General features: G+C 41.1%; 2 protein-coding genes across 2 annotated transcripts in view; one reads left to right on the top strand and one right to left on the bottom strand.

Annotated features, from left to right (window-relative positions):
- Positions 1-20,460, bottom strand: part of GLUL (glutamate-ammonia ligase) — a 328,058-nt gene that overhangs the window by 105,167 nt on the left and 202,431 nt on the right. The gene's annotated exons all lie outside the window — the stretch shown is intronic.
- Positions 1-20,460, top strand: part of RGSL1 (regulator of G protein signaling like 1) — a 99,893-nt gene that overhangs the window by 24,144 nt on the left and 55,289 nt on the right. Inside the window, exons 7-10 of the mRNA XM_050766098.1 lie at positions 338-1,305; positions 10,036-10,098; positions 10,517-10,739; positions 14,512-14,619. Coding sequence (XP_050622055.1) covers positions 338-1,305; positions 10,036-10,098; positions 10,517-10,739; positions 14,512-14,619 — 1,362 coding nt within the window. The remainder of the gene's footprint in view (positions 1-337; positions 1,306-10,035; positions 10,099-10,516; positions 10,740-14,511; positions 14,620-20,460) is intronic.

Genomic DNA, 20,460 nt, shown 5'->3' with positions numbered 1-20,460 from the left:
AAAATCCCGTTCAGACATAGATGTCTCTTGTTCTTAATCATTTTTCTTGTGCTTTTGCTCTTCTTTGAAGTAACATTTAATAGTCTAAAAAGTAACTAGAAGAATCCCGTAACATGGCTTATTTCTATGGAGAATAAGATAAAGGGATCACTGTATGCTGAGAAAACCATAAAAATGTGTCGACTCTATATTTTAACTCTTCATACTCCAGGATTGTGTGAGGAACTAATAAAATGCTATACAAAGACATTTGAAAAAATTTAAAAACCTCTCCAACATCATCATCACTGCCATCATCACATCATTTTCACCCATCATTTCTCTGTATTATTTCCAGAGTCCCTCCTGAGCATCTCCATCTGGCATCCCAACCAGTCAACCACTAGGAGGGAGATCCTGAGCCACATGCAGAAAGTGGCTCTGTTCAAACTCCAGAGCTATTGGCTTCCCAACTTTTACACCCACACCAAGATGACCATGGCCAAGGAGGAAGCATGCCATGGTCTGATGCAGGAGTACGAGACTCGCTTATACAGCATTTGTTACACCCACGTAGCAGGGCTCCCTCTGAACATGAGCATCAAGAAGTGCCACCACTTTCATAAACGGTACTCAAGCAGGAAAGCCAAGAGGAAGATGTGGCAATTGGTAGATCCTGACTCTTGGTCTCTGGAAATGGACCTCAAGCCAGATACTATTGGTACGCCCCTACAGGAGACATGTCCTCAAGAGAAAGTGGTTATACAAATGCCTTTCCTGAAAATGGCTTCTTCAAAAGAAACAAGAATCAGTTCCCTGGAAAAGGGTATGCATTATGCAAAAAAATCCAGCATGAAGAAGAAAGCCAAGAGCCACCTCCACATGGAAGGCCTCTTTGAGACAAAGGTCTCTACTCGCCTGAGGACTGTCACCCCCATCATCCATCACTCCTCCAAGATGACAATTCAGAAGGCCATCAAGCAAAGCTTTTCTTTAGGATACATCCACTTGGCCTTGTGTGCTGACTCCTATGCAGGGAATCCTTTCCGGGACCACCTGAAGAAGCTGAATTTGAAAGTGGAGATCCAACTTCTTGACCTTTGGCAGGACCTGCACCATTTCCTCAGTGTCCTTGTGAATAACAAGAACAATGGGAATGCAATCTTTCGTCACTTGCTGGGTGACAGAATCTGCGAGCTCTACCTGAATGAGCAGATTGGTCCACGCTTGCCACTCAAATCCCAAACCATTCAGGGCCTAAAGGAACTGTTGCCTTCTGGAGATGTGATCCCCTGGATTCCCAAAGCCCAGAAGGAGATTTGCAAGGTAGGCCATGCCTCACAGAAATGAGTTAGTATCTGGCAAATTAGGACAAAACTGACTAAAAATCCCATCTGGTCACCTATACTGGCTAAGTAACTACATAATTACCCACATAAACCTTCACATATTGAAGAGCTGGTTGTTCTGTTAAGGCAGGGGTCCCTAGACCCTGGGCCACAAATCTGTATCAGTCCATGGCCTGTTAGGAACTGGGCCGCACAGCAGAAGGTGAGCAGTAGGTAAGCAAGCATTACTGCCTGAGCTCCATCTTCTGTCAGATCAGTGGCAGCATTAGAGTGCAAACAGTATTGTGAACTGTACATATGAGGGATCCGGGTTGCATGCTTCTTGTGAGAATCTAATGCCTGATTATCTGAGGTGGAACAGTTTCATTCTGAAATCATCCCCCCAGCCCCCAGTTCATGGAAAAAGCTGTCTTCCACAAAACTAGTCCCTGTGTCAAAAAGGTTGGGGACCACTGTCTTAAGGCACACATTTTGCATCCTTCCCCAAATCAGCCAATAACTCTAAAGTACAGTGGAGGTGGGGAGTGGTTGATGTCCATTCCTTCTTCACTTTCTTGTTATATGAAGCCTCCCCAAACCATGAACCTCAGAGTATTCTATGAGGAAAGTTTTAAATTTCTGTTATAAACATTATGTATTGAAAACAAGGTCTCCCTTTATTAGACTAGCCATCAAGGAAAAGTCCAATTAGGATGAGTTTATTCTCCACAATAGATCATGTGCTAAGTCACAAAAAGGTCTTAACGAATTTAAGATTAAAAATATTCCATAGCCAGATGTGGTGGCACATGTTTGTAGTCCTAACTGCTTAGGAAGCTGAGGTGGGAGGATCACTTAAGCCCAGGAGTTTAAGGTTACATCTATGATCACACCACTTCACTCCAGCCAGGGTGAAAGAATGAAACCCTGTCTCTAAAATAATAAAATGAAATAACATTACAAGTTTGTTTGTTTTTTTTGTTTTTTTGTTTTTTGAGACAGAGTCGCACTCTGTCACCCAGGCTGGAGTGCAGTGGCGCGATCTTGGCTCACTGCCACCTCCCTCTCCTGGGTTCAAGCAATTCTCCTACCTCAGCCTGCCGAGTAGCTGGAATTACAGGTGCCCACCACCATGCCCACCTAATTTTTGCATTTTTCTTAGAGACGGGGTTTCACCACATTAGCCAGGCTGGTCTCAAACTCCTGACTTCTGGCAATCCACCCCTATCAGCCTCCCAAAGTGCTGGAATTACAGGCGTGAGGCACCGCACTTGGCCACGAGTATTTTTTTTTTTTTTTATCAAGTGCAATGGAGTGAAACTAGAAATCAAGAATAGAAAATGGGAAAATTTATAAATACACAGAATTAAACAACACACTTTTAAACAACTAGTAGCTCAAAAAAAAATCAAAAAGGGCATTTGAAAATACTTGAGACCAATGAAAATAAAAACAACATACCAAAACTTATGGGATGTAGCAAAAGCAGTACTAAGATGGATGTTTATGGCAATAAATGCCTACATTAAAAAAGAAAAATCTCAAATAAACCACCTAACTTTACACCTCACAGAACCAGAAAAAGAAGAACTAAACCTAAACTTATCAAAAGGAAGAAGAGGATAAAAGTTAGAGAAGAAATAAATGAAATGGAGACTAGAAACTCAATTTTTAAAAACATAAAACTAAGTTTGTTTTCTTAAGCAATAAATGAAATCAACAAATCCTTAGCTAGGCTTAAAAAAAGAGAAGATTCAAATAAATAAAATTGTAAATGAAAGAAGAGACGTTACAATTTATTCCTACAGAAATAAAAAGGATAATAAAAGACTATTATTAATAATTATACACCAACAAATTGGACAACCCACAAGAAACAAATTTCTAGAAACATACAACTTACCATGACTAAGTCGAGAAGAAATTGAAAGCCTGAACAGACCAGTAACAGTTAAAGAGACTGAAGAAGTAATAATAAACTTCCCAAAAAAGAAAAACCAGGGACAAGATGGCGTCACTGGTGAATTCTATCAAATATTTTAATAATTAATACTAATCCTTCTTAAACTCTTCCCAAAAATATAAGAAGAGAGAACATTTTCAAAGTAATTTTATGAGGCTAGAGCCACCCTGACACCAAAGCCAGACAAAGACACAAGAAGAAAGTAAACCACAGGTCAATATCCCTGAGGAAAATCGATGCAAATATTCACAAGAAAATACTACCATGGCCAGGTGCAGTGGTTCATGCCTGTAACCCCAGCACTTTGGGAAGCAGAGCTGGGAAGACTGCTTGAGCCCAGGAGTTCAAGACCAGCCTGGGCAACATGAAAAAACCCTGTCTTTATAAAAAATAAAAATATTATCTGGGCATGGTGGTGTGTGCCTGTGGTCCCAGCTACTTGGGATGCTGAGAAGGGAGGATTTCTGGAAGAATTTGAGGCTGCAGTGAGCCATGTTCATGACACTGCATGTCAGCCTGGTGACAGGCAAGATGCTGTCTTTAAAAAGAAAAGCAAAAAATACTAGCAAACCAAATACAACAGCATATTAAAAGAATTATACACAATTACCAGGTAGGATTTATCCCTGGGTTATAAGGATGGTTTGACCTACACAAATCAATCACTGTGATGCAACGCATTAACAGAATTAAAGATAAAAATCACATCATCAACTCAACAGAGGCCAAAAAATTACTTGACAAATTTCAAAATATTTTTCTCTCAAAAAGTACACATATAAGGAAGATACCACCACACAATAAAGGCCATTTATGAAAAGCTTGCTGCAACATCATACTCAATGGCGAAAGGCTGAAATCATTTCCTCTAACATCCAGAACAAGCTAAGGATCCTCATTCTTGCCCCTCCTGGTCAACAGAATACTGGGAGTCCTAGCCAGAGCAAGTAGACACGAAAAATAAAAAATAAAAGGCATCCAAATATAAAAGGAAGAAGTGAAACTATATAGAAAAAGTAAAACTATCATGCCTCTGTTTGCAGATGACATGATCTTTTATGTAGATAACCCTAAAATTACCACAAAAAACTGTTAAAACTAATAAGCAAATTCAGTAAAGTTTCAGGATAAAATCAATATTCAAAACCAGTTGTGATTCTATACACTGACACTAAACCTGCGTACTATTTTTCACGCTGGATGCCCAAATTTACATTCGTTTGTGGGAGTGTAAATTGGTGTGACCAGTATGGAAAACAGTATGCAGGTTTCTCAAAAAATGAAAAGTAGAATCACCTTTTGATCCAGCAATCCCACTTCTGGGGATATATCCAAAGGAATTAAAATCTGGATCTTGAAGAGATATCTGCACAATCATGTTCATTGCAGAATTATTCACAATAGCCAAGATATGAAAACAACTGAAATGTGCATCAAAAGATGAATGGATAAAGAAAATGTGGTGTATATGATGCAGTACTATTCAGTCTTTAAAAAGAAGGAAGTCCTGCCATTTGCAACAACACAGATGAGACCTGGAGGACATCATGCTAATTAAAATAAATGGACACAGAAAGACAAATACTGCATAATCTCACTTATGTGCTGAATTAAATCAGATAAATTCACAGAAGCAGAAAAAAGAATGACAGTTGCCAGCGGCTTCAGGGAGGTGTTGATTAAACTGTACCATGCTTCAGTCATGAGAGATAAATTTACTGTACAACATATGAAATATCATTTAACAATTCTATATTGTATACTTAAAATTCACTGAGAGAATAGGTCTTGTGTTAAGTGTTTTTACCACAAAAGAAAAAAGAAACACAAACAAAACCAAAGGGAACAGGAAGAAATTTTTGGAGGATAGGTTTGTGGTATTGATTGTGATGACAGTTTAATGGGTGTATACTTATCTTCAAAGACATTAAGTTGTATACATTAAATTTCTACAGGTTTTTGTATGTCAATTATACCTTAATAAAGGGCTTAAAAATAATTTTTAAAATACATACATAACATATGTGTGTATATATATAATAAATGTATAATTTTCATAATGTATATGAATACATATATGCATATAATGTACATCTATTATGTACACATAAAATATACTAGTATTATATTTCAAATGAGACATAATGTGCATATGTAATATTTATAGACATGTATTTCTATTGTTTTGCTTATTTTCATTTTTTAACTTTTATTTTAGGTTCGGGGGTACCTGTTCTGGTTGGTTATATAGATAAACTTATGTCACAGGAGTCTGTTGTACAGATTAGTAGCGCTTGGGTCTTGGGGTGCACGTTCACTTATGTAGAATGGTTGGATGTAGGCTGCCCACAGAGCCAGGATATGTGACTCTGCAGCACTGCCTAGTAGCTCAAGCCCGGGGTTCGGTTGTAAATGTGATTCTACCCTGAGGGACAGAGCACAGCCCTGGCCCAGCGTTGGGGAAGAAGGGGTACTCTGGAGGTTTGGGCCCACAGAGTGGGTTTGGGAACCTGAGCCAGTAGGGCTCAGTGGCAACTCAGGTCCCTAGGGATGAGGCACCATGTAGTCGTGACTCTGGGATGGTGGGGCTCAGAAGCATCCCATACTGTGAAGCCAGCTACAGTGGCACCAACTATCCTAGAATACTTGGGATACAGTGAAAGGGATGTCTTAGCAGCTAGGACTCTGGAGGGATAGTTCAGCTCCAGGGAAGCACGATACTATAATTCTTTTGGCCTGTAGTGTGGGGTTCCTCAGCTCAGCCACTGTTCTGTTTCCCTGGGACCCGGGGTACTATGCCATCTTAGCCGTGGAATGCACAGCTGCTCAGTGCCACGTCAGCTTAGGGCCAGGGGTGTGACTATTCCAGGTAGCCCAGGCACTATTTCCCTGGGATGTAAGATGCCACTTAGCTTAGGTATTGGTGTACATGACCACTCTTCTGGGAGGCAGGACACTGTTTTAAATCAGGCACTGAGAAGATGTGACTGCTCTGAACAGCCAAGGTTCTGTTCTCCCAGGGGCCAGGGTACAGCAGCAACTGGGAGAGGTAGATGGAAGAGTTCTACCAACGCATCATTTTCCCAGGAGGGCGTGTGAAACTTTGGCTTCAGTTCACAGGTTCCGGGCTCAGCAGTGACTGGGAGAGAAATATGGCGCAGCTGCACCAAGGCACTGTTTCCTCAGGAGGCAGTATGCCATTTCAGTTCAGGCCCCTAGGGGCAGAGTGCAGCTGCGGCTGAGAGTGGTAGATGAAGCAATTGTATCAAAGTGCCATTTCCCCAGGAGAGAGTGTAGAGCTTAATGTTCAGCCTGAAGGAGTTGGGTAGAAGTGGGCAGAGCAGTTCCACTTGTGGTTGGCCCCAAGGGAAAGAGTGTGACAGCTGCCTGCAGCTTGGCTTGGGGATGTTAGACCATGGGGTGGGGGTAGTTTGGCAGCAGTTTACCCTCAGGGATGAAGAGAAGTTGTGGCTGCTTGCCCCTGGAGCAAGATACATTCCAGCAGTAATATCAGGTCCAAGATGGTATAGCACAGTAGTCTTGCAGGCCACAGGGGGCAGGGCACAGTGTCAACTCCTTCTCTTGGGGGAGCATAGCTGTGTGGCCATTAGGCAGCTCCCTCGGCTGGGCTTAGTGCCTGTGAGGACTGCAGGGGACCCCAGTGATGAGGACTGTAGGTGTCTAATGTGTTAATGAGGGCTGCTGAGATCCTCTAGCCTAGCTTTTCACAATAGGGAGAGGTTCCTCCTGGTCCCCAGCTGATCTAGGCTTGGGGAGTGGGTGGTGGAGACCCAGTGTTTCCTTTCATTCTCTCTGAGTTTCTGTGTTCATCAGGGTTTCTGTTACTCCTTCAATGTACACTTCAATGTACACTTTCCTTTTGTTATTTTTACTTTTATTAGAATGTAGTTATTCATGTATTGTTTCAGTTGTGTTTATGGAGGCATGGGCAAGTGCTAGGGGCTTCTAGTCAGCCATCTTGCTGACATCACTCAACCTGATCCTTGGTTTTCTCATCAGTACATTGGGGATCATAATGGCTGCTTCAAAGACACTCTATATGCAGCGCCTGGTAATGAGTAGGTAAATACATGTTCATCCTCTTCTGACCTCTTTTCAGACACATATAACCTTAGAATAAGTCATTAGAGGTTCTGTCATCCCTTCTTTCATTGTATAGCTGATGGGTCAAATTCTCAGGTCTCACTGCTATTTACTGACAAGTGCAGAGCCAGTGTCCAGATTCCTGTTCAGTCTATTGCAAGGTTAGCAAACTACAGTCTGGGCACCAAATTCAGCTTCCCACATGTATTTGCATGGCCAGCAAGCTAGGGATGGTTTAACATTTCTTTATAGTAGAAAAAAATTAAAAAAAGAACATATTATGGCACATGGTTAATACATGAAATTCAAATTTTAGTGCCCATAAATAAAGTTTTATTGCAACAAAACTGTACCCGTTTGTTTACATACTACCATGTCCTACAACTACACAGTTGAGTACTTGCAATAGACTATATAGCCTATAGTAAATATCATAAAATATTTACTATCTGGCACTTTATAGAAAACATTTGCAGAACCTTGATCTATTGCATCATACACTGCTCTGAGAAGGGGCCAGGAGGGTTTATCAAGTGATGGACAAGCTCAATTCTAAAGACAATCCTAATACATTCTAACAAAAAACTATTATAGGGTTTTTAGATGCTGTTTTATCATATTTATTATTTTTGGCTACTATTTTAATGCATATCTGGTTGTTTCTTTTAATAGAAAATGCTCTATTAAGCTTTGTTTCTTAAGAAATAAATGTATTTATCAATTAATTATTAGGTAGAGTCTTAATTTTTTTTTTTTTTTGAGACAAAGTCTCCCTCTGTTGCCCAAGCTGAAATGCAGTAGCATGATCTTGGTTCACTGCAACCTCCACCTCCTGGGTTCAGGTGATTCTTCCACCTGAACTCCCCAGTAGCTAATTTGTGGTACTCCCTGGGGGTGGCATGCTCCTCCCACAGGTGCACGCCACCATGCCCAGTTTTTTTTTTTGTTTTTTATTTTTTGGTAGAGCTGGGGGTTTCACCATGTTGCCCAGGCTGGTCTCAAACTCCTGGTCTCAAGTGATCTGTCCACCTCAGTCTCCAAAAGGGCTAGGATTACAGGCGTGAGGTGTGAGTCACTGTACCCAGCCTGAGTCATAAATCTTTTTTATTTATTTATTTGTTTGAGATGGCATTTCACTCTTGTTGTCCAGGCTGGAGTGCAATGGCATGATCTTGGCTCACTGCAACCTCCGCCTCCTGGGTTCAAGCAATTCTCCTGTCTCAGCCTCCCAAGTAGCTGGGATTACAGGCATGCATCACCATGACTAGCTAATTGTGTATTTTTAGTTGAGACAGGGTTTCTCCATATTGGTCAGGCTGGTCTTGAACTCCCGACCTCGGGTGATCTGCCCGCCTCAGCCTTCCAAAGTGCTAGAATTACAGGCGCAAGCCACTGCGCCCGGCCTAGTCATAAACCTTTTAAACCAAATGGGATGTTAATAGGGTGCTCATTTCACACATGCTTTTTTATTATTTATATTTAATATATATTTACAGTTACTTATTAATGAGTAACATTATATTACATTACATATTGCTCAGATTCAATCACTGAACTGAATTGTCTCAGGAATATACTTCACTCAAGTTTCCCAGGAGCCAAGGAGATTTGTTAAAGCTACTAAAATTTATATCCCTAAACTCACCTTTTGGCTGCATGATTGAGGCAGTTGGCGGAGATAATCTTACATTCTTAAAAATTACTATCAACAATTCATTGCCTACAAAATAATCCCCAGATTACTCAGCAAGTCATTCAAGTCCCTCATATATAATTCCAACGCATCTCTGCTTCCTCTCTTGCCACTTCCCCATCCCTGGGCTCTTCACATGAATGCTACATTTCAGCCCACACTGGAGTACTCATCATTCCCAAACATGTTCTTTCCCATCCCCATGCCTTTGTTTAAGCTCTTTCTACAGCCTGGCATGATCTTTACTCAACTTCCCTATGATGAGCTCCTACTTATCTTGCAACGTGCACATTAGATTAAACCTCCTTACCTTTATGAATTCTTCCTGGATTTCCCTGACTGAATCAGAAGCTTTGTTCATACCCCTGTTAGAGCATGTGTTATGCTGCTGTTCATGCTGGAAGTTGAGCTCCTTGTACCAACACTTGCAGCATGTTGATCTCTATATTGCCAGCAATTTGTAAAGTGCCTGACACATAGGAGGCATTCACAAAGCATTTGTCAAATGAATGAATGAGTGAAACTGAGAGCATGGGTTAAAATATCTAGCTAAGCACTAACTCACAGGTTTTGTTGTGAGTTGGTGTGGGAGATATGAGTAGACACACCGAAGAAAGACGCTTGGTTTTCAGGGCCATTTTGAGAAAAAACGGGATATTACTTTGGAAAAGAATGAAATAATATGCCGATGTTAAGTAATAGTTCTGTAAATTATTTGTCATCTCTCTTCTTAAGTAAATATTTAGTACTTTTCTCTGAGACTTAGAGAGAGGCTGTGTTAGCTGCTCTATTCAGAGATAAAAGAATGCCTCCTAGTTGGTCATAGCTAATGTTTGCTGTTCCATTAGATCTCCCAATTACAGAACCCAGAATCTTCAGCCTACTCTGCTCCCAGGTGAACATATTCAGGAAAGATGCAGCAAGCTGACCATCCACCTCATAATGCATAGGCTGTGTTTGGCTTTCAGATGCTGAGTCCCTGGTATGATGAGTTCCTGGATGAAGAGGACTACTGGTTTCTCCTTTTTACGGTAGGAAGGACTTTGGATTGGGAAGGAATCATGAGGATGAGGGAAGAAGAGAGAGTAATTGCTGTTTTAAAAGGCTTATGTGTTAAAGTAAATGAAATTGTTATTTTTCCTAGAGTCAACCAAAGATTGGCATGGTCCCTGTTGTTCTAAAGCTAAACCTCTCAAGGAAAAGGACTCAGTGCATAAGATGACTTTGAAAAAGTCACAATCATAGAAAATTTCTCCCTTATAGAAAATGAGTTCGATTAGAAAAGGGTGGAGGTTGGCATGTAAAGAAGCAATGGTTCTTAACAATTGAAAACAACCTGCGTAATAGCCGTATGACAGGGAGGCATGGAGCACTGAGTTATTACAAAACTATTGCTTCTGGTCTAATTCCTGTAACAAATACAGTCTTCCCCTCACCCTCTTCTCTTAGACACAGAATAAGTTCATCAGCTCCAGACAGCATAAAAGAGAATTTATAGGCAAAGAAGAGAACATTCTTCTTTATAAGAGGATTCAGCATTCTCTAGAGTTAAGCCAGGCTTTGGCTGACATGAAGGAAATGGACTATATGCAGTGGCGAAAGATAGCTACTGAGGACCTGAAACAAGGAGGGTCTCTTCAGGTAGAGCTGACATCTCCAGTGTTTCTCACAGGTCAGAGCAGTCACTGTAATTTTTTTGACCTTTACATATAGGCAACTGGAAAATAATATTTAACATTTACTAATTATTTACTAAGCGTCAGCACTATGCAATGCAGAGATTACCTCATTTGATCATCAAAATAGCCTATGAGGTATGTACTAAGTAACTGAGGCACAGAGAGGATGTGACCTCCCCAGGGTCACAGTAAGTTGCAGTCAGGATTTGAATCCAGACAGAGTCACCGTAGAGCTCCCTGCTGGATCTGAGTGAGCCAGAGTGCTCAAGTGTAGCTAGACTCTTGCCCACCAAAGCATCACCACAGTTGATGCTGAATACTTCGTTTCATGCATCTGATAAGCATGTTCCACCTCACCACATTTCCTCCAGAATAAGGTCCAAGTGCATTTCTGTGAACATATTTTACAGTCACCCGCTTCCCTAACATAACACACCAGCCCACCTAGGCAGTGGAGAGATGTCGTTAGAAACAAAAGGCTTTGCTGTCCCGGAAGTCTGGGGTTACACCCGTACTCTCCTATTGACTTGTATGCTTGAGCAATGCATTTAACCTCTCTTTGACCCCCAGTTTTCTCATCTGTAAAATGAGAATAATAACAAACTTGTTGTGCTGGTGACCTGAGATCATCTATGAAAGCTATTAGTACAATGTTTGACAATCACTTAAGAGTTCAATACTGTAAATGTTAGTCATTATTATTCAAATTGAGCATACTGCTTTAATTATCTATGTTGAGACAGTTGGAATACTGCATATCTCTCAAACTTTGATCCACAATAAATATGTTTGACTTCATAATTACTTAAACATAAATATATACGTGTGCACATATATATGGAAAAAATTTCCAAAGCAATACTTGCCCTTATTACATAAGATGCTGTACTCCAACATTCTTTATTCTATTATGTTTCATGTCATATAAAAGCTAACAATGTCACCATTTATTTTTTGGCACACTTGTGAGTCATGACCTACACTTTGAAAAACATGGATAAAGAGTAAGCAAAAGGTTTGAAAATTCAGTTGTACCATTCATATGCTCTGTAAGCTTTGGCAAGTTACTCCATCTCTCTGAACCTAATTTCTTTATCTGTGCAGTGGAGATAATGGCCCCTAATTTGTTTAGGATTAGAGGTAATGTATTTACATAACAAGCAGGTGCTAAGTAAATCCGACTCTTTTTTAAAACTTTAATATGCACTCTATATACAAACCAAGATGCCCTGGATGCTTGCCCCTCAGAGCCATGCTTGGGCATAAAATATTTAAATCTAGCATGAACAGGCCCTCTTTTTTAACCATAGAGATTCCACTCTCTCTCTAAATCCTGAGGATCTTAGATTCTTTCCCAGGAATCAAGACCAAGTAGAAGAAAACATGGCTGGTAAATTTCACCACACATATGTTGGACAATGGGCATTACTTTGGGTGGCTATGGGGCACCAGGGATAGCCAGTAAGAATGTGAACCACCCTCCATGGAAGCTCCTTGTCCCTCTCCAAAGCACATATCATTACTTTCTCTATCACTGCTTTTTTGGAGCACAAGTCTGGCCTAATAAAGGGCCTTCTTTGCATTTGGCCAAGTCAGGGCCCTGAATCCCAGGTAGGCTGGTGTCTCAAGCTGTACCCTAAACTCACAGAGTACCAGAGCTAGAATACTATCTTTTTTTTTGAGATGGAGTGCAGTGGAACCATCACAGCTCACTGCAGCCATGACTTCCCAGACTGAAGTGATGCTCCCACCTCAGCTTCCTAAGTTGGTGGGACTACAGGCATGTACCACCACACCCAGCTAATTTTTTATTTTTTGTAGAGGTGGAGTCTTGTCATGCTGCCCAGGCCAGTCTTGAACTCCTGGGCTGAAGTCATTCTCCTGTCTTGGCTTCCCAAAGTGCTTGTATTAAAGATATGAGTGACCATGCCTGGCCTATGTGTGATACTTTAAAAAAAATTTTTTTTTTTTGTGATGGAGTTTCCCTTTGTCACCCAGGCTGGAGTGCAATGGCGTTATCTTGCCTCACTGCAACCTCTGCCTCCCAGGTTCATGCGATTCTCCTGCCTCAGCCTCCTGAGTAGCTGGGATTACAGGCACCTGCCACCACGCCCTGCTAATTTTTGTATTTTAGTAGAGACAGTGTTTCACCATGTTGGCCAGGCTGGTCTCGAACTCCTGACCTCAACTGATCCACCTGTCTTGGCCTCCCAAAGTGCTGGGATTACAGGTGTGAGCCACCATACCCAACCACTATCATCTTTTATACAGGGAAACATGACTTCCAGAAAGGTGAAAAGACTTGCCCAAGGTTGCTCAGCAAGGAAGGAATTGATACAGGACCAGAAAACTGGATCCACTGCAGAAATAATCCACTGCTCATAACACTTATGGTCAGATTCCCCTTGATTATACATGATGAAGATGATGGTGATGATGATGATGACATAAGAATAACTCACATTCACGAGTCCACACCCCAGTACTCTTTTTAGACTTAAATAGTATAGCTTCAGAAAGTACTGAACTACCTAGAGAGTTCCAGGAGAACTCTGTGCATTTAGATATACTCTAAATCCCAGAACTCACAACCCAAATGAATATCTCTCCTCGATAGGAAGTAAGGTGCTACTATTCTGCTTCTGTTACCCAGATCATTGTTAAAACTTCTCTTGCTATCTCAGCCTCATTGTCTCACCACATTTTGGATACAAAAACGTATTCCCTCTCAATTCATGATGCATAACTTAAGATGATATATGGCTCTTTCTAGAAAACAATAATCCACTCCAAAGGACAATGATTTGTAACTATTGATAATATTCAGATATGTAAGTTAATTCTGAAAGTAATTCCTGAAGTCAGAGCTGAGAAAGGGAAAACATAGCATAGCATGTTCTTTGCCATTTGTTATTCTTAGGGGCTTCAATTTTTTTTGAAGCAATAGTAGAATGTTTGAAATGCATTTGTAGGTGTGGTCTCACGCCTTTAATCCCCACACTTCAGGAGGCCAAGGCAGGAGTATTGCTAGAACCTAGGAGTTCAAGACTAGCCTGGGCAACATGGCAAAATCCCGTCTCTGCAAAAGAACAAATACTCAATCCCTCAACAGATGGATGCTTTGCAGGAGAAGCCATTCATTTGTATGAGTTACTTCTCATATATGAATTAAAAAATAGTAGCTCTTTCAAGTCATATCTTGGTTACCCTAGCATCTCTCAGGCAAATAATCTCCATGGGTCAGTTTTCCTTAAGAAGGAGAGGATCTTCTCATTTTGGAGGGGAGAGGAGGCTTATTTCCTTGCTTATAATTTAGCTTAGGGAACTTGTATTATTTCTGTAAACATCCCATTAAAACACTATTGGCCTCTTCAAATAACTTTTTTTTTTTTGAGATGGAGTCTCCCTCTGTCGCCCAGCTGGAGTGCAGTGGCCCGATCTTGACTCACTACAAGCTCCACCTCCTGGGTTCATGCCATTCTCCTGCCTCAGCCTCCCGAGTAGCTGGGACCACAGGCTCCCGCCACCACGCCCAGCTAATTTTTTTGTATTTTTAGTAGAGACGGGGTTTCACCATGTTAGCCAGGATGGTCTTGATCTCCTGACATAGTGATTCGCCCATCTCAGCCTCCCAAAGTGCTGGGATTACAGGTGTGACCCACTGCGCCCGGTATTTTAAAGGCAATACCTTCAACAAAAGTATATGAATCTTTGAACCTAGACTTTGGACAACTAAACTCTATCTCTGTTTTCCTTACTTCACAGACGTAACTAAAATGTCCTTTGAGGAGCTTTGCTACAAGAATCCAAAGATAGCCGTAGAGAAGATCAGTGACGACTACAAAGTATACTGTGAGAAAGCACCTAAAATAGGCAAGTGTTTAAAATCAGGGATAGACAAGGCAACTAGGTTTTTTCAAATCTAAGAGAACATCTGTAATCTTATGTTCCTTAAGGAACATAAGCCAAAGGAGGAACCATGCTTTGTTGGAAATGGAGAGGTGGTTAGAGGGTAATGACTATGTCTTTTTTCTCCTACAAAACCATAGAAGGGCATCATGAAAATAAGATGTAATCGTAAATGAATGAAGTGATGATGGTCAAGATTGTTCATTTCTACTTTCTTATCTAGTTATCACTCTGGGGTTTTAAATAATGTGGATTCTTCTTCTGTCAAGTTACTTGGAGGCTGAGATTTGTGAAGGGATGTTTGTTAAGGAGTGCTCTCGGGAATAATACCTATAAGAGAGTGAGGAAGGCAGGACTGGGGAGAGGCAGATGCTCATCTGTGGAGCAATCACAACAGGCCTCAGCAGATGCCATGAGAAGCTCTGATGCCAGCGTGGCCCTTCAGAGTTGTCCCTCGGTGAGGTAAGAAATTTAATTTGAGCTTTAGTTCTTCCACACTGATCCATAGGAGATGTGAATGCCCCTGCGGAGGATATAACCTAGGGTTTATAGCCAGGCAGTTTCCTTTGGCTGAAGCAACTTCCAGAAGGGGCCTCATCTCTGGGTCATCAGCAGAAAACACTCAGGCATCTAGGCAAATGAGCGCTTTGGCCCTGAAGGGAGATTCTGGGTAGTACCCAGTACCACCCACTACTGTCCATTTGCTTTGTATAGAAATTTCACCTCACCTTGGAGTAGCTCCTCCAGGAATCTGATGGTTTCTTGTCCTGGGAAACGTATTTGAGAAAGGCAGGCTCACATTACTCTACCTTATCTGAAGACCATTGCTAATACTCCTCTTCTTCCTCTCCTGCTCCCCATCCTAGATTCCTCTCATGCTCAGCTAGCACCTCTGCTGGTCTTGGGGTCTTACTAGACTCTCATCTCTGGGATATCGGAGCCCCTAGTCATCATGACTTCTCAGGCTGTGGCTGCTTCACTTGTGAACCTATCATACAAATTGGGCCAGGGAATACCAAGAGTGGCAAGTGAATTGTCCAGTATCCCTGCTATGTACCATGATCTTAATGATTAGGATCAATTACCCTATCAGTACAGTGACTCCTTTGCTTGCCTGCTGACTTCTCAGCATAAGGAGCTTAACGCGACTGAACACCTACTATTTCCTCTAGTAGAAGCATTCTGCCTCTAGGAACTAGGATCTCTAGACTGGCACTGTCCATTACAGAAGCCACTAGCCCCATATGGCCATTGAGCACTTGAAATGTGACTGGTACATGTGGGTAAATAAAATACACTGTTAAAATTAATTTCACCCTTTTCCTTTTAGCTTTTTCAATGTGACTACTAGAAAATTTTAGATTATATATGTGGCTCACATTGTATTTTTATTGGACAGCCCTGGTCTAGACCTACAGAACCTAAAGGTAAAAAGATGACAAATTTCTCTAAGTCAGTCACTGATACTGAGAGGTAAATGGAACACTTCTTTCATTCCTTGGTATCTGGGCCCATGTATTCTACTACTGAAGACACACCTTATAATGGTCTTTGATTTATCCTGGAAGATGATGCCTCATTTTCCCAAGGTATGATCATTCACCCCCAGTATTCCGGTAGCTCCAAGCTGCTTTCACAGCTATGCCTTCAAAAAGTGGCTCCATCACTCTATCAAGCCAGTAGCTCTCAAAGAAAATAGAATTAGTAGATCTCATCCTCATGGTACCCATTGGCCATTGCCACACCTTCTTTGCTATGAAGTGTATCCCTTGGTCAGAGGCAATGTTATGTGAGATCCCATTGAGGGATCAATCACTTGTAAGTCCCGAGGTGGTGATGCTGTCTGAGACCTTGCAGGCAAGATACATATCAGTTCCAGTCAAAACGAATTGCTGCTCCTTCCAAAGTAGAAGGGGTTCAGTGTAATCAGTTTGTCACTAAGTGGCTGGTTTTTATTAGGGATGTTACTATACTGGGGGCTCTGCATTTGTTTCTGTTGCCTGCAACTTGAGTGTTTGGCACTCAAACATGGGCACATGCTGTTGGTCTGTACATAGCCTCCATCACTGCCACCTAGAGCTCTGTCCACGAGCTCACTGTGCCAGCACTGGAGTGGCTTATGACAGAGCCTTGCTGGCATCAACCAGCAGAGTGTCATTTTGTCTGCTTGGTTGTTTAGTGTCTCTTTCATGGTAGTTGTTTTTTGGTGGGCTTTAAGACAGAATACAAAGATCTTCCCACGTCATGTTTATTCTCCTCGTTCCATCCACATGTGTATATTTCCAGACCTGTTCTTCCCCAGTACTCTAATCTTCCTCCTTTTAAGCCCCTGGCTTACCAGCCAAGCCATTCATCACTGCCCATGAGTATGTATATGTTCTTACCCTGGGCTACTTCTCTTTCCACACAAACGAATGCACAGGTTCACTGCCCAAAGTTCTGCTCATGGGGTCGTAGGGGATTTTCTCTCCCCATCATCTTTCAGGATCACCACCGAGAAGGGCTTCAGCTATTCATTTTCACCAATGGACCATTGAGATGGTCCATTCATGAAACAGGTTCAGCTTTTTTCCTCTCCTGTCAGCTGGTCATCAATGTGACCAGCCATAGATGTGATGACAGTGAAGTGGCAGTGCCACAGTAGTAATGACATGGGTGTCTGGGTCACCTGCTTAGGTAGTTTCTTGTACCTTCTGACCTGCCTCTTGCCTGATTCCAGATGTACCATTTCCATTTTATGATGAATTACTGTTGGGCCACCTATGACTGGGTCATCTTGAATAACCCAGCTTATGATGGTATAGTAGTCTATTCTCACACTGCTATAAAGAAATACCTGAGGCTGGGTAATTTATAAAGAAAAGATATTTAATTTAGCTCATGGTTCCACAGGCTATATGGGAAGCATAATGCTGGCATCTGCTTGGCTTCTGGGGAGGCCTCAGAAAATTTACGGTAATGACAGAAGGTGAAAGGGGAGCCAGAACTTCACTTGGTTGGAGCCAAAGGAAGAAAGGGGGACGTGCTACACACTTAACCAATCAGATATCATGAGAGCTCACTCATGATGGTGAGGACAGTACCAAGGATGTGATAATCCATTCATAAGAAACCGTCCCATGAGCTAATAATCTCCTACCAGGCCCCACTTCCAACATTGGAGATTATATTTCAGCATGATATTTGGGCGGGGACACAGATCCAAACCATATCAGATGGGTAGGTCTGTCTTTCTGCTCACTTGATATCACATGGACAGGCTCTCTTACTTTACCATAGCTCAATAGCACATTCAAGTATTTTTTGAGTAGTGTAGTTTTTTGCTGCAGATAACATGGTCTTACTCCAGAACTTTACGGATCTATTTCAAAATTATCCTTTTCAGGTTTGTCATAAGCTCCATTGTCTTTTCCCACTACTGATACTCCTAAAACCATGGGCTCTGTTGTGTTGTATGGCCTAAGTGGTAGGGCTATTTGTACCAGAACCTTGACTTGCAGCAAAAATATTTTCCTACTCTCGGTCCCCCTAACATCTGGCAGCCTTATATTTCAGAAAAGTATTTTCAAGTGTGAAATATGCTGTTTCTAAAACATAAAGAAGTCTACCAGATTTTATGCTTCCTTCTTAGTAGTGAAAGATGAAATACAATCTACGTCCTTTATTTTGGAGAGGATGTCCAAATATGCACCAGATCACACTGGATTCTAGAACCTTTACTGATATGGTGGACCATTCAGTCTTGGTAGGATTTATTCACCTCTGAAGCATATGTGTCTTACTAAGGCCCCCAAAATGCTTAACCTTTATTGTTTTTCTTGCCCAATGTATATGGTACATGTGATACGATGCATATGATACTATTGATAATGTGGACTAATATAGTATCTAGATGGTGTGGGGCCCATTGAATTACATTATGTCAGAGGATAGAAAAGTTAATATAATAATGGCAAGACAGTAAATACATATGCTGTCCTTCCTACATCAATGTGAACTGCTTCTTGTCCTTCTTTATGATAAGAATGAAAAAGAGACAGAAAGATAGACAGACAGATAGATAGGTAATAGACTGTGTGTATGTGTGTGTGTGTGCATGTGTGTGTGTCTGTGTATCTTTTTCAGGAGATATATATTTTATATATATATTTTATTGTTTACTCAGAATTCACTCAGGAGCAGGTTGTTTAGTTTCCATGTATGGTTTTGAGTGATCTTTTTAGTGATTTTCTTAGTGATTTCTATCTTTATTGTGCCATGGGCCAACAGTGTGGTTGGTATAAATTCAGTTTTTTGTTTGCTGAGTTGTTTTATGGCTGATTATGTGGCCAATTTTTTTTTTTTTTTTTTTTGAGAGAGTCTTGCTCTTGTCACCAAGCCTGGAGTACAATGGCACGATCTTGGCTCACTGCAACCTCCACCTCCTGGGTTCAAGCAATTCTCCTGCCTCAGCCTCCTGAAGAGCAGGGATTACAGGCGCCCACCACCACACTTGGCTAAGTTTTGTATTTTTAGTAGAGATGGGGTTTCACCATGTTGGCCAGGCTGGTCTCGAACTCCTGACTTTAGGTGATCTTCCTGCCTCAGGCTCCCAAAGTGCCGGGATTACAGGTGTGAGCCACTGCACCTGGCTCTTATGTGGCCAATTTTAGAGTATGTTCCATGTGCAGATGAGAAGAATGTATGTTCTGTTGTTTTGGGGTGAAAATGTCTGTAGATGTCAGTTAGGTCCATTTGGGTCAAGTGTTGTGTTCAGGTCTGGAAAATGTTTGTTAGTTTTCTGCCTCAAATATCTAATACCATCAGTGGGGTGTTGAAGTCTCCCACTGTTTTTGTGTGATTGTCTAAGTGTCTTTGCAGGTCTCCAAGAACTTATTTTATGATCCTGGGACCTCCTGTATTGGTTGCATACATATGTATTTAGGATGGGTAAGTCTTGCTGAATTAAACCTCTACCATTATGTAATGCCTTCATTTGTCTTTTTTGATTGTTGTTGATTTAAAGACTGTTTTGTTTGAAATTAGAATAGCAACCTCTGCCTTTTTTGTTTGTTTTCCATTTGCTTGGTAGATTTTCTCCATCTCTTTACTTTGAGCCTATGGGTATCTTTGCATGTGAGATGATTCTCTTGAAGATAGTAAAGAGTTGGGTCTTGCTTGTTTGTCCAGCTTGCCACTCTGTGCCTTTTACTTAGGACATTTAGCCTATTTACATTCAAGATTAATATTGATAGGTGTGGATTTGATTCTGTCCTCATTAGCTGGTTATTATGCAGACTTGATTTTGTAGTTGCCTTATAGTGTCAATGGTCTATGTACTTAAGTGTGCTTTTGTGGTAGTCAATAACAGTCTTTCATTTCCATATTTAGCACTCCCTTAAGGACCTCTTGTAAGACAGATCTGGTGGCAACAAATTCCCTTAGCATTTGCTTGTCTGAAAGGTTAGATACTAGATTCTTATCAGATATATGATTTGCAAATATTTACTTCCATTCTGTGGGCTGTATTTTCACTATCTCGATAATGTTCTTTGATGCACAAAAGTTTTCAATTTTGGTGAAGTCCAATTTGTGTTTTCTTTCATTTTTGCTTGTGCTTTTAGTGTCATATTTAAAAATTTTTGCCAAATCCGTGGTCTTGAAGATTTACCTCTTTGTTTTATCCAAGAGCTTTAAAGTATTAGCATCTACACTTAAGTTTGTTATTCATTTTGAGTTACTTTTTTTGTGTGGTGTGAGGAAAGAGTTTAACTTCATTCTTTTGTATATGGATAGTCAATTGATCCAGCACCATTTGTTGAAGAG

The sequence above is a fragment of the Macaca thibetana genome, chromosome 1, assembly GCF_024542745.1.
Source record: "Macaca thibetana thibetana isolate TM-01 chromosome 1, ASM2454274v1, whole genome shotgun sequence".
Lineage (NCBI taxonomy): Eukaryota > Metazoa > Chordata > Mammalia > Primates > Cercopithecidae > Macaca > Macaca thibetana.
The sequence above is the reverse complement of the archived record's forward strand: the minus strand, read 5'-3'. Positions and strand labels throughout refer to the sequence as shown.